The sequence below is a fragment of the Terrapene carolina genome, unplaced genomic scaffold, assembly GCF_002925995.2.
Source record: "Terrapene carolina triunguis isolate 2854851 unplaced genomic scaffold, T_m_triunguis-2.0 Scaffold935, whole genome shotgun sequence".
NCBI lineage: Eukaryota > Metazoa > Chordata > Testudines > Emydidae > Terrapene > Terrapene triunguis.
Genome location: NW_020665286.1, coordinates 1 through 19,219, shown reverse-complemented (window position 1 = coordinate 19,219; position 19,219 = coordinate 1). Strand labels below are relative to the sequence as shown.

The 19,219-nt window shown below is 63.5% G+C and overlaps 2 protein-coding genes across 2 annotated transcripts; both read right to left on the bottom strand.

Moving 5' to 3' along the window:
• Positions 1 to 28: 28 nt before the first annotated feature.
• LOC112120834 lies at positions 29 to 2,588 on the bottom strand (the record flags this gene model as incomplete). The annotated part of the gene is made up of 5 exons (XM_029913825.1): positions 2,416 to 2,588; positions 1,243 to 1,398; positions 1,037 to 1,155; positions 508 to 720; positions 29 to 170 (listed from the first exon to the last, which is right to left on the bottom strand). Coding segments are annotated over exons 1-5 (803 nt in total), but the record flags the coding sequence as incomplete, so codon positions are not given.
• Positions 2,589 to 4,398: 1,810 nt separating this feature from the next.
• On the bottom strand, positions 4,399 to 6,707 carry LOC112120833 (zinc finger protein 664-like). The gene is made up of 2 exons (XM_026661165.1): positions 6,629 to 6,707; positions 4,399 to 6,236 (listed from the first exon to the last, which is right to left on the bottom strand). The coding sequence occupies exon 2, from the start codon at positions 6,214 to 6,216 to the stop codon at positions 4,828 to 4,830; it is 1,389 nt and encodes a 462-aa protein (XP_026516950.1). The 5' UTR covers positions 6,217 to 6,236; positions 6,629 to 6,707; the 3' UTR covers positions 4,399 to 4,827.
• Between the last annotated feature and the right edge of the window lie 12,512 nt (positions 6,708 to 19,219).

Sequence of the window (19,219 nt, the reverse complement as noted above, 5' to 3'; positions counted from 1 at the left end):
GCAGACCACGGGTGCTGTAGTTCGCCACCCCTCACCTGTGCTCTCTCCCCTGGCTCCGGGGTTGGGGCTGGCCCCCCCATCCCGGGGTCTCTTCGGCGCTGGGGGCCGTTGGGGGGACGAGGAGCCAGGGACGGAGCTGGGCTCAGATCCCCCATGATCATCCACAGCGTCTGTGGAGAGAGGCCATGGGTCAGAGGGGGAGGGGAGGGTGCCACACCCCAGAGATGGCCGCATCTCAGCACCAGGCAAGCCACCCTGTGCGTTGTCGCTGTGATGCAGCTGTGCCTGGCGTCAGATTCTCCTCCCAGCTCCCTGGGGGATGATTAATGACTAACGAGCTTACACTCTGGCAGCAAGGCCTGCCCCGCCCCAGGTGCCCGAGACCTGCTCACCAACCGGAGCTGGGCCCTGGGAGCCTGAACCCCCTTCCCCCAGCTTCCCACAGAGCCCGCTTTACCCACTAGGCCCCACTCCCCTCACAAAGCCAGGGAGAGAACCCAGGAGTACCTGACTCCCTCCGCTCCATCCGGCGCTGGTATCCAGTTCTGACGTTGGTCTGGGTCATCTGTGACGTGTCCAATGTGTAGTGGGTCCGGCTGAACGTCACCTCTAGGCTGGGCCCCCCGTCGCCGCGCCGCGCTCGCTCCAGCGCCAGGCAGGTATCGGCAGGGTAGGGCAGCCACTGCCCCTCTTCGTCCCCCTGCCAGCACCACACGAAATCTGGGCCGCAGGCATCCTATTAGCTCCCTGCCAGCGCTAACCCTGCAGCTCCCAGCCTCTGGGGCAGTGATGGTGATGGGGCATTGGACCCAGGTGTCCAGGTGGCTGAGCAGGGCATTCACCCCTGGAGGCCCCACAGCTCCCAGCCTCTGGGGCAGTGACGACGACTGGGCATAGGACACAGGTGTCCGGGAAGCACAGCAGGGTGCTGACCCCTAGGGTGCCCCATAACTTGGGGGAGTGATCAGGACAGGGCGTGGGACCCAGGCATCCGCGACGACATTGCTCCCCCCGCCAGGGGGCCCTGGGCACTCACAGGAGTCCTGGTCCTGGACAGCGGCTGCCACACATCTGTCCTGCCCCGTCTGTCCATCCCGCTGCACCATCCGCCGCAGGTCCACGCGGGAACCCACAGTCACGCTGGGCTTCCCTGCCCTGGGGGGAGATGGACACGGCTCAGAGCCAGTGACTCCCCCACCATAGCCGGAGCCACGACACCCCCCCCGCCCCCAGGGCACTCACCTGGCTGCCTGTGTCAGCACCTCACTCTGCTCAGGCACGAAGCGATGCCAGGTGCCGCCGGAGTCCTGCCACCCCCAGCGCGCTCCAGTGCCAGGCCCGCGCCCCCCGCCTCGGCTGCCCTCTGCTTCCGCCTCATCCTGGGAGTGACAAGCGGGGCTGGCGAGCAGAGAGAAGGGAGGCAGGGATCCACAGACTGTGATCCCCAAGCTATATAGCCCCATACAGATCATCCTACTGAAATCCATACAGCCTGTATGGACCAGTACACACACATCCCAGGCCATATAGCCCCATACAGACCATTCTACTGCCATCCATACAGCTGTGTAAGAACCAGCACCCACCCAGGACATATAGCCCTATACAGACCATCCTACCAAGATCCATATAGCCCAGTATGTACCAGCACACCCCCCCCCCCCCAGGCCATCAACCCCCAGAGGGCCCATCCTCCTGCAACCCAATACCCTCCCCCCCCCCCCCCCCGCCATATAACCCTATATTGACCAACCTACAGCAATTCATAGAGTTTTGTATGGATGAGCACCCCCCCACGACCATATAACCCTATACAGACCACCCTATAGAGATCCACACAGCCCTGTATGTACCAGCAGATCCCCAGGGCCACACAGCCCTATATGAATGAGCATGTTCCTCCCTGCCCACTCTCACAGCCTTATATGGACCATCCCACCATGATCTACGTAGCACTCCATGAACCAGTTCCCTCCCCCGCTGGGACTCTGCAACAGCTCCAGGCCCCACTGCGTCCCCCACAGCCCCCCGCCCTCAATGCAATATCCTAACCCTTCGCGTTTTCCCCCCTTGACCCTAACTCCCTGCTCCCAGAACACCCCCACCTCCGGGAACTCCCAGAGCACCCCTCCCCCACTGCATGCCCCCAGACCACCACTGCAACCCCAGCCCTGTTGCACCCCCCCACTGTAACCCTGACCCATTGCACCCCCCGACCTCCCCCACTGCAACCCCAGCCCCATTGCACCCCCCAACCACGCCTGCACCTCTTCCAATGCTTCCCGCCCCATTGCACCCCCTAGAGGCCCCCTGAACCCCTCCCTCACTACTCCCCTGCTCCCCCACACCCTTACACCCCAACCTCTCCCTGCACCCTTCCCCCACTGCACCCCCCCAGGGTTCTCCTCCCCGCACCTGGCAGCGGCGGCTCCCACCTGCCCACGCTCCAGGCAACGTTCCGGGAACCGAACTCTCGCGCAGCCCATCCTCATTTGCATATCGCTCATTTGCATTAGCCCCGTCCCCTGCCCTGGCCGGTCGCGGGCGTGGAGGAACCGGAGCCCCGCCCCTAGCGGGTAGGCGCGCATGGTATTATGTGAGACACACACGGGGCTCGCCGATCGGCGACACTTATTGGCGGGCGGAGCCGGTTCATTTGCATAGCGGGCGCGGTGTATGCTGGGAGTATGGGGGGCGGGAGCCGGCCGCGCGCGTGAAAGGGGGGCGAATTGCGTACGCCGCGGCACATGCCGAGAATTGCATCGCCTGCTCACCGTCACTTGTAAACACCAGAGTGTCTGGGAGGCTTATATATCCCCTGGGCAAACATTTGATACCTCTCCAAAAGTGAGCCAACTCCTATTCCCCCCCTTCCCCCCCAGCCATACAGGGCTGTATAGGGCTTGCAACCTCCCAATAGCCGATGAGCCTGAGAGGTCCTGCTCTGTCTGCTCCCCCTCAGCCCTCCTGGGCTGTACAACCCTCTGCACAGCTGCCCTGTATGGGCCCTACATCCTCCTTGCTTCGTGCTAGGAGCAGTACAGCCTGTATAGGCCTTGCATCCTCCTCACAGCCTGCCATAGGCCATATAGACCTGTATGGGCCCTGCAGCTGCCCCACAAAGCCATACAAACCACCTGTCAGATGGGATAACCCCTCTGTTCCCATTCACCAGTCTGTGAATATGGCCCAGGGCCGCCCACTGACCAAGGAGGCCAACCCAAGATATTGACCTGCTGTTTGTCCCGTGCAACTGAACAAGGCAGGGCGCCCGGGGTGTGGACACTGTTCTTAGGGCTGTAGGGTGACACAGTCCGCATTGAGCCGCTGGCTACGTTTTCAGTGATTGACCTTGCGATCTTCACTTGTTCCCCCTTTGGATGTGACAGATATTTACAACAGGGCAATATAACTTTGTAGGTTTGGATTGTTCTACCCCAGGTCATATATCCCAGTACAGACCAGGAGGTAATTCTATACGGACCCTTCCCCCAACCCCTTATATGGGTTCACAAACCAATTCAGAGCATTCTACTCCAAACCCTTTTGTATCTGACCTCCCTCCACACAGGCCATATAATCCCATATTGACCAGCACCCCTTTGTGGGCCCTTACAGAACAAAGCCATCTCACCCCTACAGACATATGCCAGGCCATATATCCCAATCCAATCTGGTCCATGCAATCAGGCATAGCTTTTTAACGAGGAGAGTAATTAACCACAGGAACAATGTCCCAAGGACCGGGTGGATTCGCTATCGCTGATGATTTCTAAATCTCGCTCAGATGTTTTAAGACCCGCTCCAGGAATTGTTTGGGACGGTTCTCTGGCCTGTGAGATACTAGGTCAGCCTAGAAGATCACAATGGTCCCTTCTGGCCTTGGAATCTATGAAGCCCGCTGCTTGGGCCGATGTAGTCCCATATGGACCACAGGGACTCCTAGCCCAGTTCAGATCACTGAAACCGTCCCCGAGATTCTGTATAGATGGCCCCAGTCTGGTTATTTATGCTCATCCAGACCAGGACTGGGGCTGTTTCGCTAATCCAGCCTATTTCAGGCTGGCCCATAAAGCCCCTACAGACCACCCGCCCCCCACACACACTGCCCCAGCTATGCGCCCTTCTGCTACCCCCCCATGCAGATTATTTTCTTCCCCTCCCCCAAGATTTTCAGCTTGCCTCCTCTCACCTAGGCGCTACAGACCAGGGGAGAGCATTATGCTCACAGTGCATGCTGGGACAGGCTGGGCATGGCCCAGGTGTGGGTGGGACACCACCTACCATTGGGGAGGGTGGCTTCCCAGCGGGATGAGGGCCCCTGAGGAAATGGGGATCGTCTTGCAAAAGGGTACAAATGCTTTATTTCAAAACAGAAGCATCAGCCCCAGCTTCCCCTCCTCCCCACATGCAACCTGCAGACCATCCTCGTCCTCCTTCCAGCGGTAGCTGGGCCCTGAACTCCAGAGCCGGGAGCAGGCGAAGATCCCAGTGGCCAGCCCCTATCTGGTGGTGGAGCTAGCACCTGGCTTCCAGCATGGTCTGGCTGTAACAGCGCCCAGTGATGGAGGGGGCAGTTCCCCGGCAAATCACTCTCAAGGTGCAAACTCGGCCCCTGAGCTCCCAGCCTACTTTGTCTCGCTGCTGCTGCTGCGGCTGGGCCTCACAGATGGGCGAAGGGGCCATGCCAAGCGCTCTCCCTGCCAGGTCGTTGCCAGCCTTCCGCTCGCCCCGCCTCGTTGAGGGCCTTTTGGGGGTGCAGCGCCCGGCACGGGCTGAGGAGAGCACAGCACAGCATGCGAGCGGGGCTCTAAGGCCAGGGCAGGGCTATATAGTCCCCGTGGCTGTGGGCACAGGGCTAGGGCTCTCTGTCTCCAAGGCCCCCCAGCGGGCAGCGTCCCTGGCAGCCGGCGGGCAGAGCCCCTTGGCCCGGGAGTGGGTGCGCTGGTGCACCACCATGTTAGAGCGGCGATGGAAGCGTCGGCCGCACTGCGGGCAGGCGAAGGGGCGCTCGGCCGTATGGGTGCGCTGGTGACGGATAAGATTGGAGCTGCGGTGGAAGCGTCGGCCGCATTCTCCGCAGGCGTAGGGCTGCTCGCCAGTGTGGGTGCGCCGGTGCACGGTGAGGGCCGAGCTCTGGGCAAAGGCCTTGGGGCAGTCAGGGCAGCGGTAGGGGCGCTCGCCGGTGTGGCTGCGCCGGTGGGTGGCCAGGTGGGAGCTTTGGGCGAAGGCCTTGGGGCAGTCGGGGCAGCGGTAGGGCCGCTCGCCAGTGTGGGTGCGGCCGTGCACCACCATGTCAGAACGCTGGGCGAAGCTGCGCCCGCAGTCTCCGCAGCGGTAGGGCGACTCCTCCAGGTGGGCACGCTGGTGGCGCCGGTGCACCGTGCTGTGGGCAAAGGCCAGGCCGCAGATGCCGCAGTGGTAGGGCCGCTCCCCGGTGTGGGAGCGCCAGTGGCGCAGCAGCTCCGAGCTGCCGGGAAAGCCCTTCCCACACTGGGCGCAGCGGTAAGGCCGATCAGGCTGGTGCGTGCGCCGGTGCTGCGCCAGGTTGGAGCCAGTGCTGAAGCCCTTGCCGCAGTCGGCGCAGCGGTAGGGTCGCTCCCCGGTGTGGGTGCGGCCATGGACAGCCAGGTCAGCGCGCCGGGCGAAGGCCTTGGGGCAGGCGGGGCAGGGGAAGGGGCGCTCACCGGTGTGGGCCCGCCGGTGCACTGCCAGGTTGGAGCGTTTGCCAAAGCGCCGGCCGCACTCGGGGCAGGGGTGGGGGCGCTCACCTGTGTGCACCCGCCGGTGCTTGGCCAGGCCCGAGCTCTGGGCGAAGGCACGGCCACACTCCTCACAGGTGTAGGGGCGCTCGCCCGAGTGCGAGCGCCGATGCACAATCAGCGTGGAGCTTTGCGAGAAGGCCTTGCCGCACACGCTGCACCCGTACCGCCGGGGGCGCACCGGGGCAGCCGGTCCCCCGGCTCTTTTCTGCTCCCCCTCCCCCATGGCCTGGCCCCCATGGTCCCCCTTCCTTTGGCCACCCAGATCTGAGAGCGTCCCCGTGTCTCCCTGCACCTCTTCCCACCACACATCCGGCCCCACATCTCCACTGGCCCGGTGCCCGCTGTCGCCATCCCCTTCCTGCTGGGGGGCACTGGCTCCACCCTGCTGCAGGCATCCTAGGGCCGACAGCCCAGCCGGGGTCAACATCACAGGAGGGGTCCCCTGGGCCATCCTGCTCCACGTCCCGGCACCTGCGGGAGGAGAAACACCAGGGAGATGGACAGCGCCCCAGGCTGCCTGTTGCCACTCGGGGTGGGGTGGGTTAAGTGGGGCAGTTGGCAGCCCGGACTCCTGGGTTCTATCCCAGCTCCAGGAGGAAAGCGGAGGGGTGGGGGGGTGTCTAGTGGTTTCAGGGGGGGGACCCAGACTCCTGGCTTCCGAGCCTAGAGCTGGGAGGAGAGTGGGGACTAGTATCTTGGGGGGGGGGCGTTGGGGGCCTGGGAGCCTCCTAGGTTCTGCGCCCGGGGAAAGGTGGGGAGGAGGGGGGGGTCTAGTGGCTGGGGGGAGGGGGCCGGACTCCTGGGTTTCGAGCCCAGCAGCCGAAGCCGCCCCCGCCCCAACTCTGGCCCAGCCCAGCTCTTACCGCAGGGGGCGCCGCGCTCCGCCGGGACCCCGCTCGGATCCAGTGTTCCCGGCCCGGACTACTGCTCCCGGCATGCCCCGCGCGGGACTGCAGCTCCCAGCATGCCCCGCGGGGCCTCCCCGCTCCTGCGCAGGGAGAGGGGGAGGGTGTATGGCCCTGCACCCCCAGCCCTGCCACTGCGCCCCCAGCTTTCCCCGTGCACCCCAATCTGCATCCCCCATCTCTGTACCCCCAGCTCTCCCTATGTACCCCAACCCTGCACCCCAGCTCTGCCCCTTTGCCGCCAGCCCCTCTGTATCCCAGCCCTGCCAGTGCACCTCTGTGCACCCTCAGCTGCTCTGCACTCCAACCCCTGCCAGTGCACCCCCAGCTATCCCCATGCACCCTCAGACCCTGTATCCCCAGCTCCCCGTGCACCCCAATCCCCTGCACCCCCCGTACCCCCAGCTCTGTCCCTGCACACCAGCCCCTCAGTATCGCAGCCCTGCTAGTGCACCCCAGCTCTCCCCAGGTACCCCCACACCTTGTACCCCAGATCTGCCTCTGCACCCCCAGCCCCTCTGTATCCCAGTCCTGCCAGGACATCCAGCCCCTCTTCAGCCCTAACTCTCTGTGCACCCCCAGACCCTGTACCCACAAATCTGCCCCTGGCTACACCCCAGCCTACTTCACAGCTCTGCCCCTGCATGCCCAGACACTCTGTATCCCAGCCCTGCAAGTGCACCCCAGCTCTCCTCATGCACCCCCCACCCCTGTATCCCCAGCTCTGCCACTGCACCCCAACACACACACCCTGCCTGCACTCCCCAAAGTATTTGGGGAAAAATCACCCTGTGAGTGGTTCCTGGGAGGGGAGGGGCATTGGGGGCAGGGGGTGGGAAACAGCAGGAGAGAGATTCGGGGCTGCAGCGAGGAGAGGGGGCTAAGGGGAGGAGAATAAACGGGGATGGGTGGCAGGGGAGGGGAGAGAGTTTGGGGAGTGGGACACTGGGGAGAACAGGAGCAGGGGCAACTGTCAGCCCCACATGCTCCCCGCTCCTGTGCGTGCGCCCAGATCTGAGGGGCCCAGCCCCTAGGTGGGACAAAGCCCCTCTCCCTGCCTCCCACATGTGTGTGCTGGGATCCAGGGGGCCCCTTCACCCCTCTCTGCCCCCCCCAGTGCCCTTTCCTCTCAGCCTGCCTGTCGAAGGGCCCTGAAGTCCCCATGCTCGGCTGGGTTTTCGGGTAATTTACCATCCTCATCTCACCAACAACTGCTGCCACCTGCTAGTGTGGGGCTGCCCACCGCCTGGACTGCAGCCACATAACCCCCATTGTGACGGCCCACTCCAGAGCAAGGTTTTGGTCCCTTCACCATGTTCCAGGACTCCTGGGGGCACGAAGGGGCTGGGAAAGGAGGGGAAGAGCTTTGTGCGTCTCAGCCACCGCGGGGCTGGCGGAGGAGCACTGCACTACCTGTGTGCATGGGGAGTCACGGAATGAGGGCAGAGTTAAGGTGACGCAGGCATCCTTAACGGTGCGTTTCCTGCTGTGGCCAGGTTTCGTTTGATGTGCTTCAGTGTTCTGCAAAGGGACGACCTGCTGCCAAGCGGCCTGAACTCCGCGTAGACGCGGATTACGGAGAGCTGGGTGTGTGTGCAGGGAGATGACGGCAGCGCAGGACAGTCACTACTCACAGTTCTTCCTATTGTCCAAACCATACCCCTCTGGGCTGCGGTGAACAAAGGGTTAATGGCCAGCCTAGCCCACCTAGGGCATGCTGGGAGGAGTAGCCCCCCAGCAGCAGGGATGCTGGGAGTGATAGTTCTTGGCCACTTCCCTATTAGGGTTAGGGCATGTCTTTCCAGGACACCCCTCTTCACATTGCAGGTTGGGTGTGGGATTTAGTAACAGCACTGGGGCTGGAAGGGAGATGCCAACTCTCCCAGCCCCCCACTCTAACCACTACACCCCACACCCCTCCCTGAGCCAGTATAGAACCCAGGACTCCTGGTGCCCAGCCCCCTGCTCTAACCACTAGACCCCACTCCCCTCCCAGAGCCGGGATAGAACCCAGGAGTCCTGACTCCCAGCACCCCCCTTGTTCTAACCATTAGACCCCACTCCCCTCCCAGAGCTGAGATAGAACCCAGGAGTCTTGGTGCCCAGCCTCAACTTCCATTGGATCCGAAAGCCTAGAGTGGATTTTGAGGGTGAGGTGCACAGGAGTCTGGGACATGGGTTACGTAGGAGCAGGGCCGTGAGGGTGCCCATACCTGGGGGCAGGGAGAGTACCAGCCGTTCAGGGCATCCCCAGGTCACTGAGCCACCTAATTCCCTCCCCCACATAGGGATTGGCGCTGGGCGAGCCATGGGTGCAGGGGACTGGCGCCTCCAGCTAAACCAGCTTCCCTGAGACCAGAGCTGTGCCCCAGGCCGAATCCAGGACCCAAGGCGGCGCTGGGCCTGAGGGGTGCTGAGCCCGGGGACCGGGGCAGCCGGACTGAGCCTCAATCTGCCTCCCTGTGGGTTGAGCTGCGGGGGTCCCTGGAGGGAGGGGTCACTGGCTACCCAGCCAGATCGCTGCCTATGGGGCTGGGGTAGGTGCCAGCTCCACTTCAGAGCAGCTTTCGAATCCCCATGGCCTTGGCACATCTCCTGGGGACACTGGGTCTGGTGCATGAGCCCAATTGAGGCCATTTGTCCTGGCGGTGCCTGAGCTGCAGGCCCCCCAACCCAGCTTCTCTTACATTCCCAAGCTTTTCCCAGGGGCCACCATGGCATGGAGGTTGCAAGTTGAAACCTGCCCCTGGGCGGAGATCTGCCCGGGGCTCTTGGCGAAGATTTATTCCAGGGAGATGTAAGCTGCACCAAGCGGGCAGTTCAGACGGGGCTCAAAGAGCTTTCGGGAAGCAAATGAAATGCCCCATGTGGCCGGGAGCGGGAGTTGAATTAGCGGGCAGAACCCAGCCAGACCATCTCTTCCAATTCCTGACCTGGGGAATCTCCATGTGGCGTTATGTGCAGCTGTTCCCCAGCTGCCCCAACCCAGAGCTAGCTGCATCTCAGTGCCAGGTGAGCCACCCCTGTGCAGTGTTATGTGCGGCTGTTCCCCAGCTGCTCCAACCCAGAGCTAGCTGCATCTCAGCATGGGGTGAACCACCCTCATGCAGGAAGCCCAGGTAAGGGGACAGCGCGGGGGACTCAGGGTGGCTTGGTGGGCTGTGATTCCTGCTCACCTTAGCCCCTTTCCACACACAGTCTGCACCCTGCCCCTCCACAGTCCCAGACACAAGAAGCAGTGAGTTCCGCAGGTCACACAGACTGATTTCCCCCTAACACCTACGGGCTCTCCTCTCCTGCATTAGAGTAATACCACATGAATCTCTGGCGCTGGCTGATGGCCTCTAAGGTATTGGGGTCCAACTGCTGTGGGTCCACACATGATACCCGGAGGGGGCAATGCTAGAGGGCTGCCCCAGATCCCAGTGACACCAATGGCCCCAAATTCTCCCTCTGAGCCTGGCTGATAGCCCCCTCCTTGGGTCCTGCCTGCTGGGTGTGGAGGGCAGTGGGTATGGCGAATGTAGCCCAGGAGAGAGGATGGGGCACCTGCCTCTGAGATGCAGCCAGCTCTGGGGTGGGGCACCTGGGGAACAGCCACATATAACACTGCACAGGGATAGCTTGTCCGGCGCTGGGATGCGGAACAGCCGCATACAACACTGCAAAGAGATAGGATGACCCCCACTTCACCCCACCCCCAGGTTGGGGGCAATAAATCCGGTCCAGCTCTGGCACATCCATCCACCTGCAACTGACCAGCTGACTTTCCCCCATCTGGCTGCCCCAGCTTCCTTCTCTGTCCCCCACCCCCAGGGCAACCCCCCCCCCAAACGCCCCCAGTATGCGCGGCTGGCCAGCTGCTGGTGCAAACCAGCATCACCCTGCTGGCTGCAATGCTGCACTGGCCACAGTCCACCACCTGGGCACCTGGCCCCATTGACTCCAATGGAGTGACCCCATTGCAGGTAGTGCGTGACACCGGATTGACCCCAGGGTTCTGGGAGCAGAATCCAGCCCTGTCCCCACTGCTATTGGGAGTGACTCCAGATTGACCCTGGGTTGGGGGGAAGGGGGGGGCGGAGATCAGCGTTCAGTCCCGAGCACAAGGAGATCTGGCTGGCATTTGTGAGTCGCTCTGCAGACAGATTTCAGCTACACCCTTGGGCCCGTTGCCCAGGTTTGCTCTGGATGTGCCCAGCCCAGCGGGCAATCCCTCCACTTGGCTTCCCAGAGCCCCTGGCCTCTCCAGCTCCACCTCAGCTGTGTGGCTTCTCCTGGGGCCAAACCCTCTCTGCCCCACCCACGAGCATGAAACTCCCTGGCACTGGGGAGGAATGGAAAGTGAAACCCGGGTGGGGGAACCTTCACTCCCCAGCCGGGCGCCCAGGGAGGTTTCAGTCTGCCCTGGCAGCTCCTCTGCCCAGCTGGGCCTGGGCCAAGGAGGTGTCGAAGGAGTGTGAGCCCGCAGAGGGGGCTGTGAGGGCAGAGGCTGGTGCAGCAGGTAGGTGGGAGCGCCCGGGATGGAGGGGGATTGGTGGCCATGGAGCAGTGGATCATCTGTCGGGGCTGCTGGCACAGCCAAGGGCGAGACACAGCACTGGGGTTGGCACCAGCCACCCATTTCGGGCCCAGGGCAGGGGCGGCACTGGCTGGCCAGCACCCTGTGGAGGGGACATCTCTCCTCGTGCGCCCAGCCCCCTCCCCCCGCTCTAACCACTAGACCCCACTCTCCTCCCAGAGCCAGGGATAGAACCCAGGAGTCCAGTCTGCTGGTGCCCACTCTAACCACCACCCGGCGCTGTCTCTAGCAGAGCTCCAAGACCAGGCGTGGGCCGTGAGCCGTTCCTGGCCCCTCTGTGCTGTTGCGGGCTGCGCTGTCGACCTGCTGGGCACTCCAGGCCACGATGGGACCCGTCTTGGCCGTCTGGGAACGACTCTCAAGCAAGCTTGGTGCGCCGGTGGCCCTTGGGGGCAGAGCTGGGCGGTGCCTCCAGCCCCCCACCAGCGAGGCCAAGGCAGGGGAGAGGGCCAAGCTGTGCCCTGAGGGGCCTGTGGCAAGGACAGAGCTGAGACCCACCCACCGGGGCCCACAGGGAGCCCCCCCGGGAGCCCGATGCACAGAGACCTTGTTCATTACACTGCCAGAGATGGACCTGTGGGAGCAGCTTTCGGGGGTCCTGGCACCCTCCCTCTGGCAGGTGATGGCCAGTGGGCACTGCCAGGGGGATGCTGGCACCCTGGCCCTCTCTGGCCCCCGGGAGGCAGTGCTGGCTGCCAAAGTGGCCATCAGTGAGCTGCTGATCCTGGTGGGCAGGGCAGTGCCCTCGGTGGGCTGGTTCTTCCGGCCGTGCCCAGGGCTCAGCCTATGCCTCGGGGAGGGAGACGGCACCGGGATCCGGGTGGGCGCCATGGTGAGGCTGGGTGGTGAGTCCGGCCCGGGCAGCGGGGCCAGCGTGGTGACCCGGAGGGCGTTGAGCCGGCGAGGGGCTCCTCACGCCCGCCTGGAAGTCTGCTCCCCGCCGGGGGCCGGGGGACTGGCAGCTGGGGCGGTGCTGCTGACCCTGGAGGCTGCGGCCCGGGTGCAGGTCACCTCTGTGGCCGTCTGTGTGGACTCGGAAAGCACGTGGCTGGTGGAGGCCGTGGCTGAGGCCATCGACAGCTTCGCCCGGGGCTGCCCTGCCGCCCCCCTGAGCAGCATCTCCGTGGTGTCCGCTGATGGGGCCCTGGTGGCCACCTTCCATAGGGCATGTGCCAAGCGGTGGCCGCTTGGCAAGAACTGGCAGGAGCTGCTGGGGAATGTCCTCCGGGCCCAGGAGAGAGTCCGCACCCAGGTGGTCAGAGGGTCCCTCGCCAGCCAGAAGGTCAGTGCCTTGGTTAGAGTGGGGGCTGGAAGCCAGGACTCCTGGGTTCTCTCCCGGCTCTGGGAGGGGAGTGGGGTCTAGTGGTTAGAGCAGGGAGGGGGCTGGGAGCCAGGACTCCTGGGTTCTATCCCTGGCACTGGGAGGGGAGTGGGGTCTAGTGGTTAGAGCAGGGAGGGGGCTGGGAGCCAGGACTCCTGGGTTCTATCCCTAGCACCTTCTCTCCCAGCTGCTCTGTAGGAAGATGGTCTCTCTAGGGCTCACCTTGTTTGGAGCCCCCCAGGCCGTTGTCCCCAGGCCCAGAGGGGGGAGCCGGTCCGAGCGTCTGTTCACGCTCCTTGTCTCTGTGTTGGGGACAGACGGATGTGCTGGTGCTGCCGGTGGTGCTGGAGACGGATGGGCTAGAATCATAGAATATCAGGGTTGGAAGGGACCTCAGGAGGTCATCTAGTCCAACCCCCTGCTCAAAGCAGGAACAACCCCAACTAAATCATCCCAGCCAGGGCTTTGTCAAGCTGGGCCTTAAAAACCTCTAAGGATGGAGATTCCACCACTTCCCTAGGTAACCTATTCCAGTGCTTCACCACCCTCATTTTCTCTAAGTCCTAGGAAAATCGGAAAGTCTTTCTTTCCCCAAAACGGATTCCCCCCGCCCCCAAACTGAAAATTTTGACCAAAACCTGAACGTAAGAACACAAGAACGGCCATACTGGGTCAGACCAAAGGTCCATCTAGCCCAGTAGCTTGTCTTCCGACAGTGGCCAATGCCAGGTGCCCCAGAGGGAATGAACAGAACAGGAAATCATCAAGTGATCCATCCCCTGTCGCCCATTCCCAGCCCCTGACAAACAGAGGCTAGGGACACCATCCCTGAACATCCTGGTTAATAGCCATTGTTTTACCATTTTGTTTTAACATCAGCAGGTTTTGTAAACTGAACATTTGTGCTGAGCCCCCAGAGGTGTCACTGAAAAGCAGCCGGTTTGCTGGAAGCAGTTTCTGAAAACTAATTTTTCCCCGCCAAAAATGAAACTTTTTACTGAAGCCGTTGCCATGGGCAGTTTCTGAAAAGCAAAAATATGTCTTGAAAACCAAAAGAACTTGCCTGTGGGCTCCCTGTTTCCCTGGCATCCATAGAGACTTCCAGGAGAGAAAAGCCTGGGAGTTCTCACGGGTTAATGAAGCCGAGGGAAAAAAGGTGTTAGGTCATCCTTGAAGCTAAGATAGCAGCGAATCCTAAATACCTTGTGTTTCGTAGCCTCTGTCGCCGGCTAGGTGCCGCGTAACGGACAGACATCACCCGTCTGTCTCTTCTCTCCTCGAGTTCCCACTTCCAGAACTGGAGGCCTTGCTGAAGGAATATCGGCTTACTTCTCTGATAGATAGATAGATAGGAGAATCTTCCTACATATTCCCATAATCTATTCCCCCATTGTTCTTGGTCCCTGCAGGTCATGCGCCAGATGGTGCGAAGCTGCCTCTGTTCTGTGTAAGGCGCGTTCCTGGAGTCCGTGTCCTTCCCGCTGCTGGGGGCTGGTCAGACCCTGCTGGCCATGCTGGAGGAAATCAGCTGCTTCCTGGAGCACCAGCCCAACACCTGGATGAAACTGGTGGAAATCGTCTGCCCGCTGGGGCTGCCGGCTCCTTGCCCGGTAAATGGGGCAGGTCACCTGGGGGAGGGGTGGGAGGCTGCAGGGCAGGACTCCTGGGTTCCATCCCTGGCCTTGGAGGGGGGGAATTGGGGTCTAATGGTTAGAGCTCGGGGGTGGAGGCAGGCTGGGAGTCAGGACTCCTGGGTTCTATCCCCGGCTCTGGGAGGGGCGTCTCATAAATAAACTGACTCCTTTCTTGCCCTCCCTGGCAGGTGGCTGAAGATCCCAGCACCCCGGCTGGTAAGAGCCCGTGACTCTCCCGGGTGCGCTGAGCGTGATACCGGTGACCCTTTGCCGTTACTTGCGTTCCAGGGCCTGTGGCGCCCTCTGCTGGACCCACCACAGTGGCTAGGTTTGGGGCTCGCACCTGGGGCCTCTGTGCTCAGCGGGTTGCAGCAGCGTCTCTCCCCTTGGCCTCTCCGGCACAGGCCCCGCTCCCCAGTGCTTCTCAGAAATGGAACCCCCAGGAGCAGTGCCAACCCCCCCGAGTTTCTCCAGCCATGGGGCACTGGGGGTTACGGTCAGGGGTCTGTGACAGTTGATGGGCCCCCAACTCCAGTGCTCTTGACTTACAGCCAGACTCACAGTAATACGCATGGCCCTGCCTCAGTTTCCCCACTGACCTCCTGGGCTGGTCCTGGAGCGCCAATCTGATGGCTCCTTGTGCCTTGCCCCTGTCAGGCCCAGCAGCGACGCCTGCTGCTGGGGACCCCCACCCACTCGCAGCCCCCCGGCCTCCCACCACCCCAGGCAGAAGGCACTGGGTGGATGCCATGCCCCAGCACCAGCTGTGTGACTCAGGCTGGGAGCCGTCAAAGGCAGCAGCTGCCAACCTCTTGCTTGGGTTCCCGGGGGATGGGCGTGTCCCCAGTTCCCCAAATCACCAGGGCCAGCCATATTGAAATGCTGCATCGCCACCAGAGCCCTGACTGCTAGGGGGAGAGCGCCCCCTGCTGAAGTCCTGCTCCCTGTAGCACAGCGCCCCCTAGTGTTGCAATGGGGCCAGCACTGACTGTTGGGGGAGAGCGCCATCTGCTGAGCCCCCCAGCGCCATTTGAGGTATCTCAGAAGGACTCAAGGGTATCTAACCCCTCCATGTAGCTTGACCCCCCCCCCCATTGTACAATCCACTGCAGTCGGGTGCCCGAACCCCCAGGGCCAGGCCCCTCCCGGCTCTCCGACTCACCGGCGGGTCCCAGACGTTCTCCTCTCTCCCCGCAGAGGCCGTGGGGTTCTGCTGGCCAGAACACCCCCTCTTCCTTCGCTATGTGGATGAGAGCCCGGCCGTGCGGCGAGAGTTCAAGGGACGCCTGGAGGAGGCAGGCTACGGGTTCCAGGCCTGTCCCCACTGGGGAATCCTGACCTTCCTGACAGTTGCCAGCCCTGAGGAGCTGCGCGGCTGGGAAGCGGCATTTCGCTCAGTGCGCCAGTGTTACGTGGTGCATCACGAGGGCCAAGAGGACCTGCTGGAGGCCCTGGCTGCCGAGCCATCCCTGGTGGAGGAGTTCGGGTCCATCCGGGTCTATGACGGGGAGGGCTTTGTCGGCTTGGCAGGGGAGATGGCACCGTTCCTCCAGCACCTGGCTGTGAGGGCCTTCCAGAGGCAGCTGGGTGAGCCGGGAGTACTCGGCCGAGCCTCTGCCCAGGTGGGTCATTGTCAAGGACGTGGTGGAGAAGGAGCTCCTTGACCCCCACGTCAGCATGGAGCTTCAACAGGGCGCCCCAGCTATCATCATCTTCCGGGGACCCCACCGGCAGGTGGCCGAGGTGGAGAGCCGGTGCCAGCAGCTGCTCAGGGCATTCCGGGTCCTGTCGGTGCCTGTCTCGCCTCTCCAGGTGCGCTTCATCCAGGAGCACCGAGAGGATGTCTTCACCCCCAGCTTCTTCCTGGACCGGGGCATCGCCGCCATCCTAGAGCTCCCCACTGCTGTCTCGGGAACCGAGCTAGCCTGGGATCTTCTTGCCGAGCCGGAGCTCCCCGCCGGTGACTCAGGGACTGAGCTGGCCTGGGACCTCCATGCTGGGCTGGCGCCCTCTGAGGGCGTCTCGGTGGCTGGGCTGGAGCAGGAGAAGCTGCAGCATGCGGTGGAGCTGCTGGGCAGCCTGGTGGGCTGCCAGACGGTGCCAATCGAGGAGGGCGTGCACTGGGTCACACAGGGTCAGGAGTGGGCCGAGCTGCTGGCTGGGCTGGGTGCCCAGTGGGATGTGGCCCTGCATTGTGCTGCGAGCCAGGAGCAGCTGGTGGTGGTGGGCTTCCAGCCCTACGTGGCCCAGGCGGAGGCAGCCATCCGGGAGTATCTGCAGAATAACTCACCAGCCGAGGAGCGGCTGGACGTCCCCCGGCCAGAGCTGGCGGAAGCTGGGGCAAAGCTGCTGTGCTTGATGGACTGGGAGCACCTCCAGGTCACCGTCCAGCTGCACCCCAACACTCGGGTGCTGTCCCTGGGGCTGCGGGGCCTCCTGTGTCACCTGCGGCTGGCCAGAAGGGCCATCAAGGCTGACCTGGACTCCCTGGTGTTGGGCACGATGCCCATCAGGGGCCGAGCCTTGGGCGAGTACCTCTGTGGGGAGGGGGCGACCCTCCTGCAGGACCTGGCTCAGCAGCTCTGCTGCGTGGTGAGCCTGCGAGGAGACACCCCTACAAATGGCCCCTCCAGCACCTGTGGGCAGGTGAGAGCTGTGGGTGGCAGCCTGAGGGCGGGCAGTTCGCCCAGGGTCGCCAGGTTTGTCAGTCAGAGACATGGGAGCTGGCACTACGAGAACTGGGGAGGGGCAGTCTGGGCTGAGAGGACAGGACTCCTGGGGTCCGTCTCAGGTCTGAGAGGGCAGTGGGATCCAGTGGGTGGAGCAGGGGGGCTGGGAGCTAGGACTCCTGGGTTTTCTGCTGGCTCTGGGAGGAGAGTGGGGTCTAGTGGTTAGAGTGGGAGCTGGGGCGGTGTGTGGGGGTTCCTGGGTTCTATTCTCTGCTTTGCCCCTGACTTCCTGCCTCCCTCCCCCTCTTTGTGCCTCAGTTTCTGGGTCTGCGAACCTGGTGAGTGGCCCATCCCCCCGGCCAGGTGTCTGTGTCCCCTGGGCAGGACAGGGCACCTGAGGCCGGGCACGGGGGTTCGGGGGAGCAGCACAGCCATGGGCTGCATGGAGGTGGCAGTGCCCCCTGTGCCCTCTTCACCTAGCTCTGTCCTCCTCTGCAGGGTGCAGCTCTGCAGGCTCCCAATGCCCCAAGGAAGCCCCCAAAGGTGCAGGCAGGTAAGAGCAATGCAAGGACCTGGAGGGCTGGGCCGCACTCCCAGTCCATAGCCCCCTGCTACCCTAGCCCTGGGCCCCCTCCAGCTCTGCCAGTACAGTACCCCTCACTTCTGACCCACTGCCCCTGCTAACCGAGCCCCACTGGTGCTGACCCACCTATTCAGGACCCCTCTCTGCATTCCCAGGGGCCCCCAAGGGGCTGGAGCTCCGCGTGGTGGGCCGAGAGCCTGACGTGGGCCGGGTGAAAGCAGCCGTGGCCGGCTTCGTGGCCCAGTTCCACGACAAAAGCGTCTGCAATGCGGAGCTGGTGGCCGTTGGTGCCCAGGCCCTGCGGGAGCTCGGCCAGTCCTCGCTGTACCACTTCCCTGTCAGCCTCCGGCGCCTACCGGGCAATGTGCTGCGGGTGCGGGGCGCCTGGGAGGATGTGGCCAAGGCCGTGGCTGCTGTCCACACCAGGATCCAGGCTGCCCAGCGCCAGCGGGTGGAGGCCGAGGTGCTGTATGGGCTGGTCAAGTGGCAGCACCTGGCCCCGGCCGGCTGGCATCCCTTCAATGTGGCCACGAACCAGCGGCTGGAGACGGCATACGCCAGCGGGGAGCGCCGGGCGGAGATCGAGTGGGACGGGCAGCGGGCGGAGATTGACCTTCTCAAGGCAGTGGGCATTGCGCCGGGCACTGGGGCCCCCATCCGCCTCCGCCGGGAGATCTGCCTGTGGGGTGAGAGGAACCGACCCCCTTCCAAAGACCCCCCCACCGCTGCCCCACTGCTGGACACGAGGGCACCAGTGTGGGACTGGCTGCCTTGGGGGCAGGGAATGGGCAATGGCACCTTTCCTCTCCAGGGGGTGCCAGCTCCCATCTGACCTCAGGGGACTGGGACTGGGGCAGGGAATGGAGCACGGGGCCTTTCCTCTCACGGGGGCGCCAGCTCCCATCCGGCCCTAGGGCAGGGACTGGGCCTGGGGCGGCTCCCTACTGACTGACCCCATCTCTCGTTGCAGACAGGTGCCTTGCCCCACACTGGGAGCCCATGGGTGAGAGCCTGGTGAGGCTGGTGGAGCTGGCGGAGGGCTCAGAGGAGTACCAGGAGGTGGCCAAGGGGTTCAAGCAGACGGCCCCGGGCTACTGCATCCTCCACGTGAGTGTGAGGGGCTGGGGGGCTCTGGGGCTGGGAGACACCCCCTGTGGGTCCCAAAGCCCAGTCAGGGGGAGGGGGGATCTCTCCTAGCCCCAGCTGGGGGTGGGGCTCAGTGACAGGGAGCTTCCCTGGCCCTGCCTGCAGGGAGGAAGGAAGTCCTTGGAGGGCTGTCCATGGGGGCAGGAAGGCCAGATGTCCGTGGCCATTGGGGGGTGTCCTCTGACAGAGCTGCAGGGGATTGGGGACCTGGGACTGAAGCTCTGGCCAAGGTGGGATGGGAAGAACCTGAAAGGCTGGGTGCCCCCCCACCCCACATGGGGGTGCCCTTGGCAGCTCCTGGCCATGCCCACGGTCCCTGCCCTGCCCCCTGCAGATCCAGAAGGTGCAGAACCGGGTCCTGTGGGTCTCCTACTGCTGGCAGCGCTGCTGGATGGAGGAGAAGAACCCGCCGGGCGAGCTCAATGAGCGTCTCCTCTACCACGACACGCGGCCCGAGAACCGGCGCTCCATCCAGGAGATCGGCCTCAGGAACACCTGCCACAAGGGTGGGGCTGGGCCCCCGGGGCTGGGGGCACCAGGACTGTATGCCATCCCCGCCCCCTGGGCCACCCAGTCCTGCCCTGGGCCCGGATGGGAACCAGGGCCCCCTAGAC

What these genes read in the sequence shown, in the direction of transcription:
- LOC112120833 (XM_026661165.1), bottom strand. Translation starts at nt 6,216, where the DNA reads ATGGCCCAGGGGACCCCTCCTGTGATGTTGACCCCGGCTGGGCTGTCG.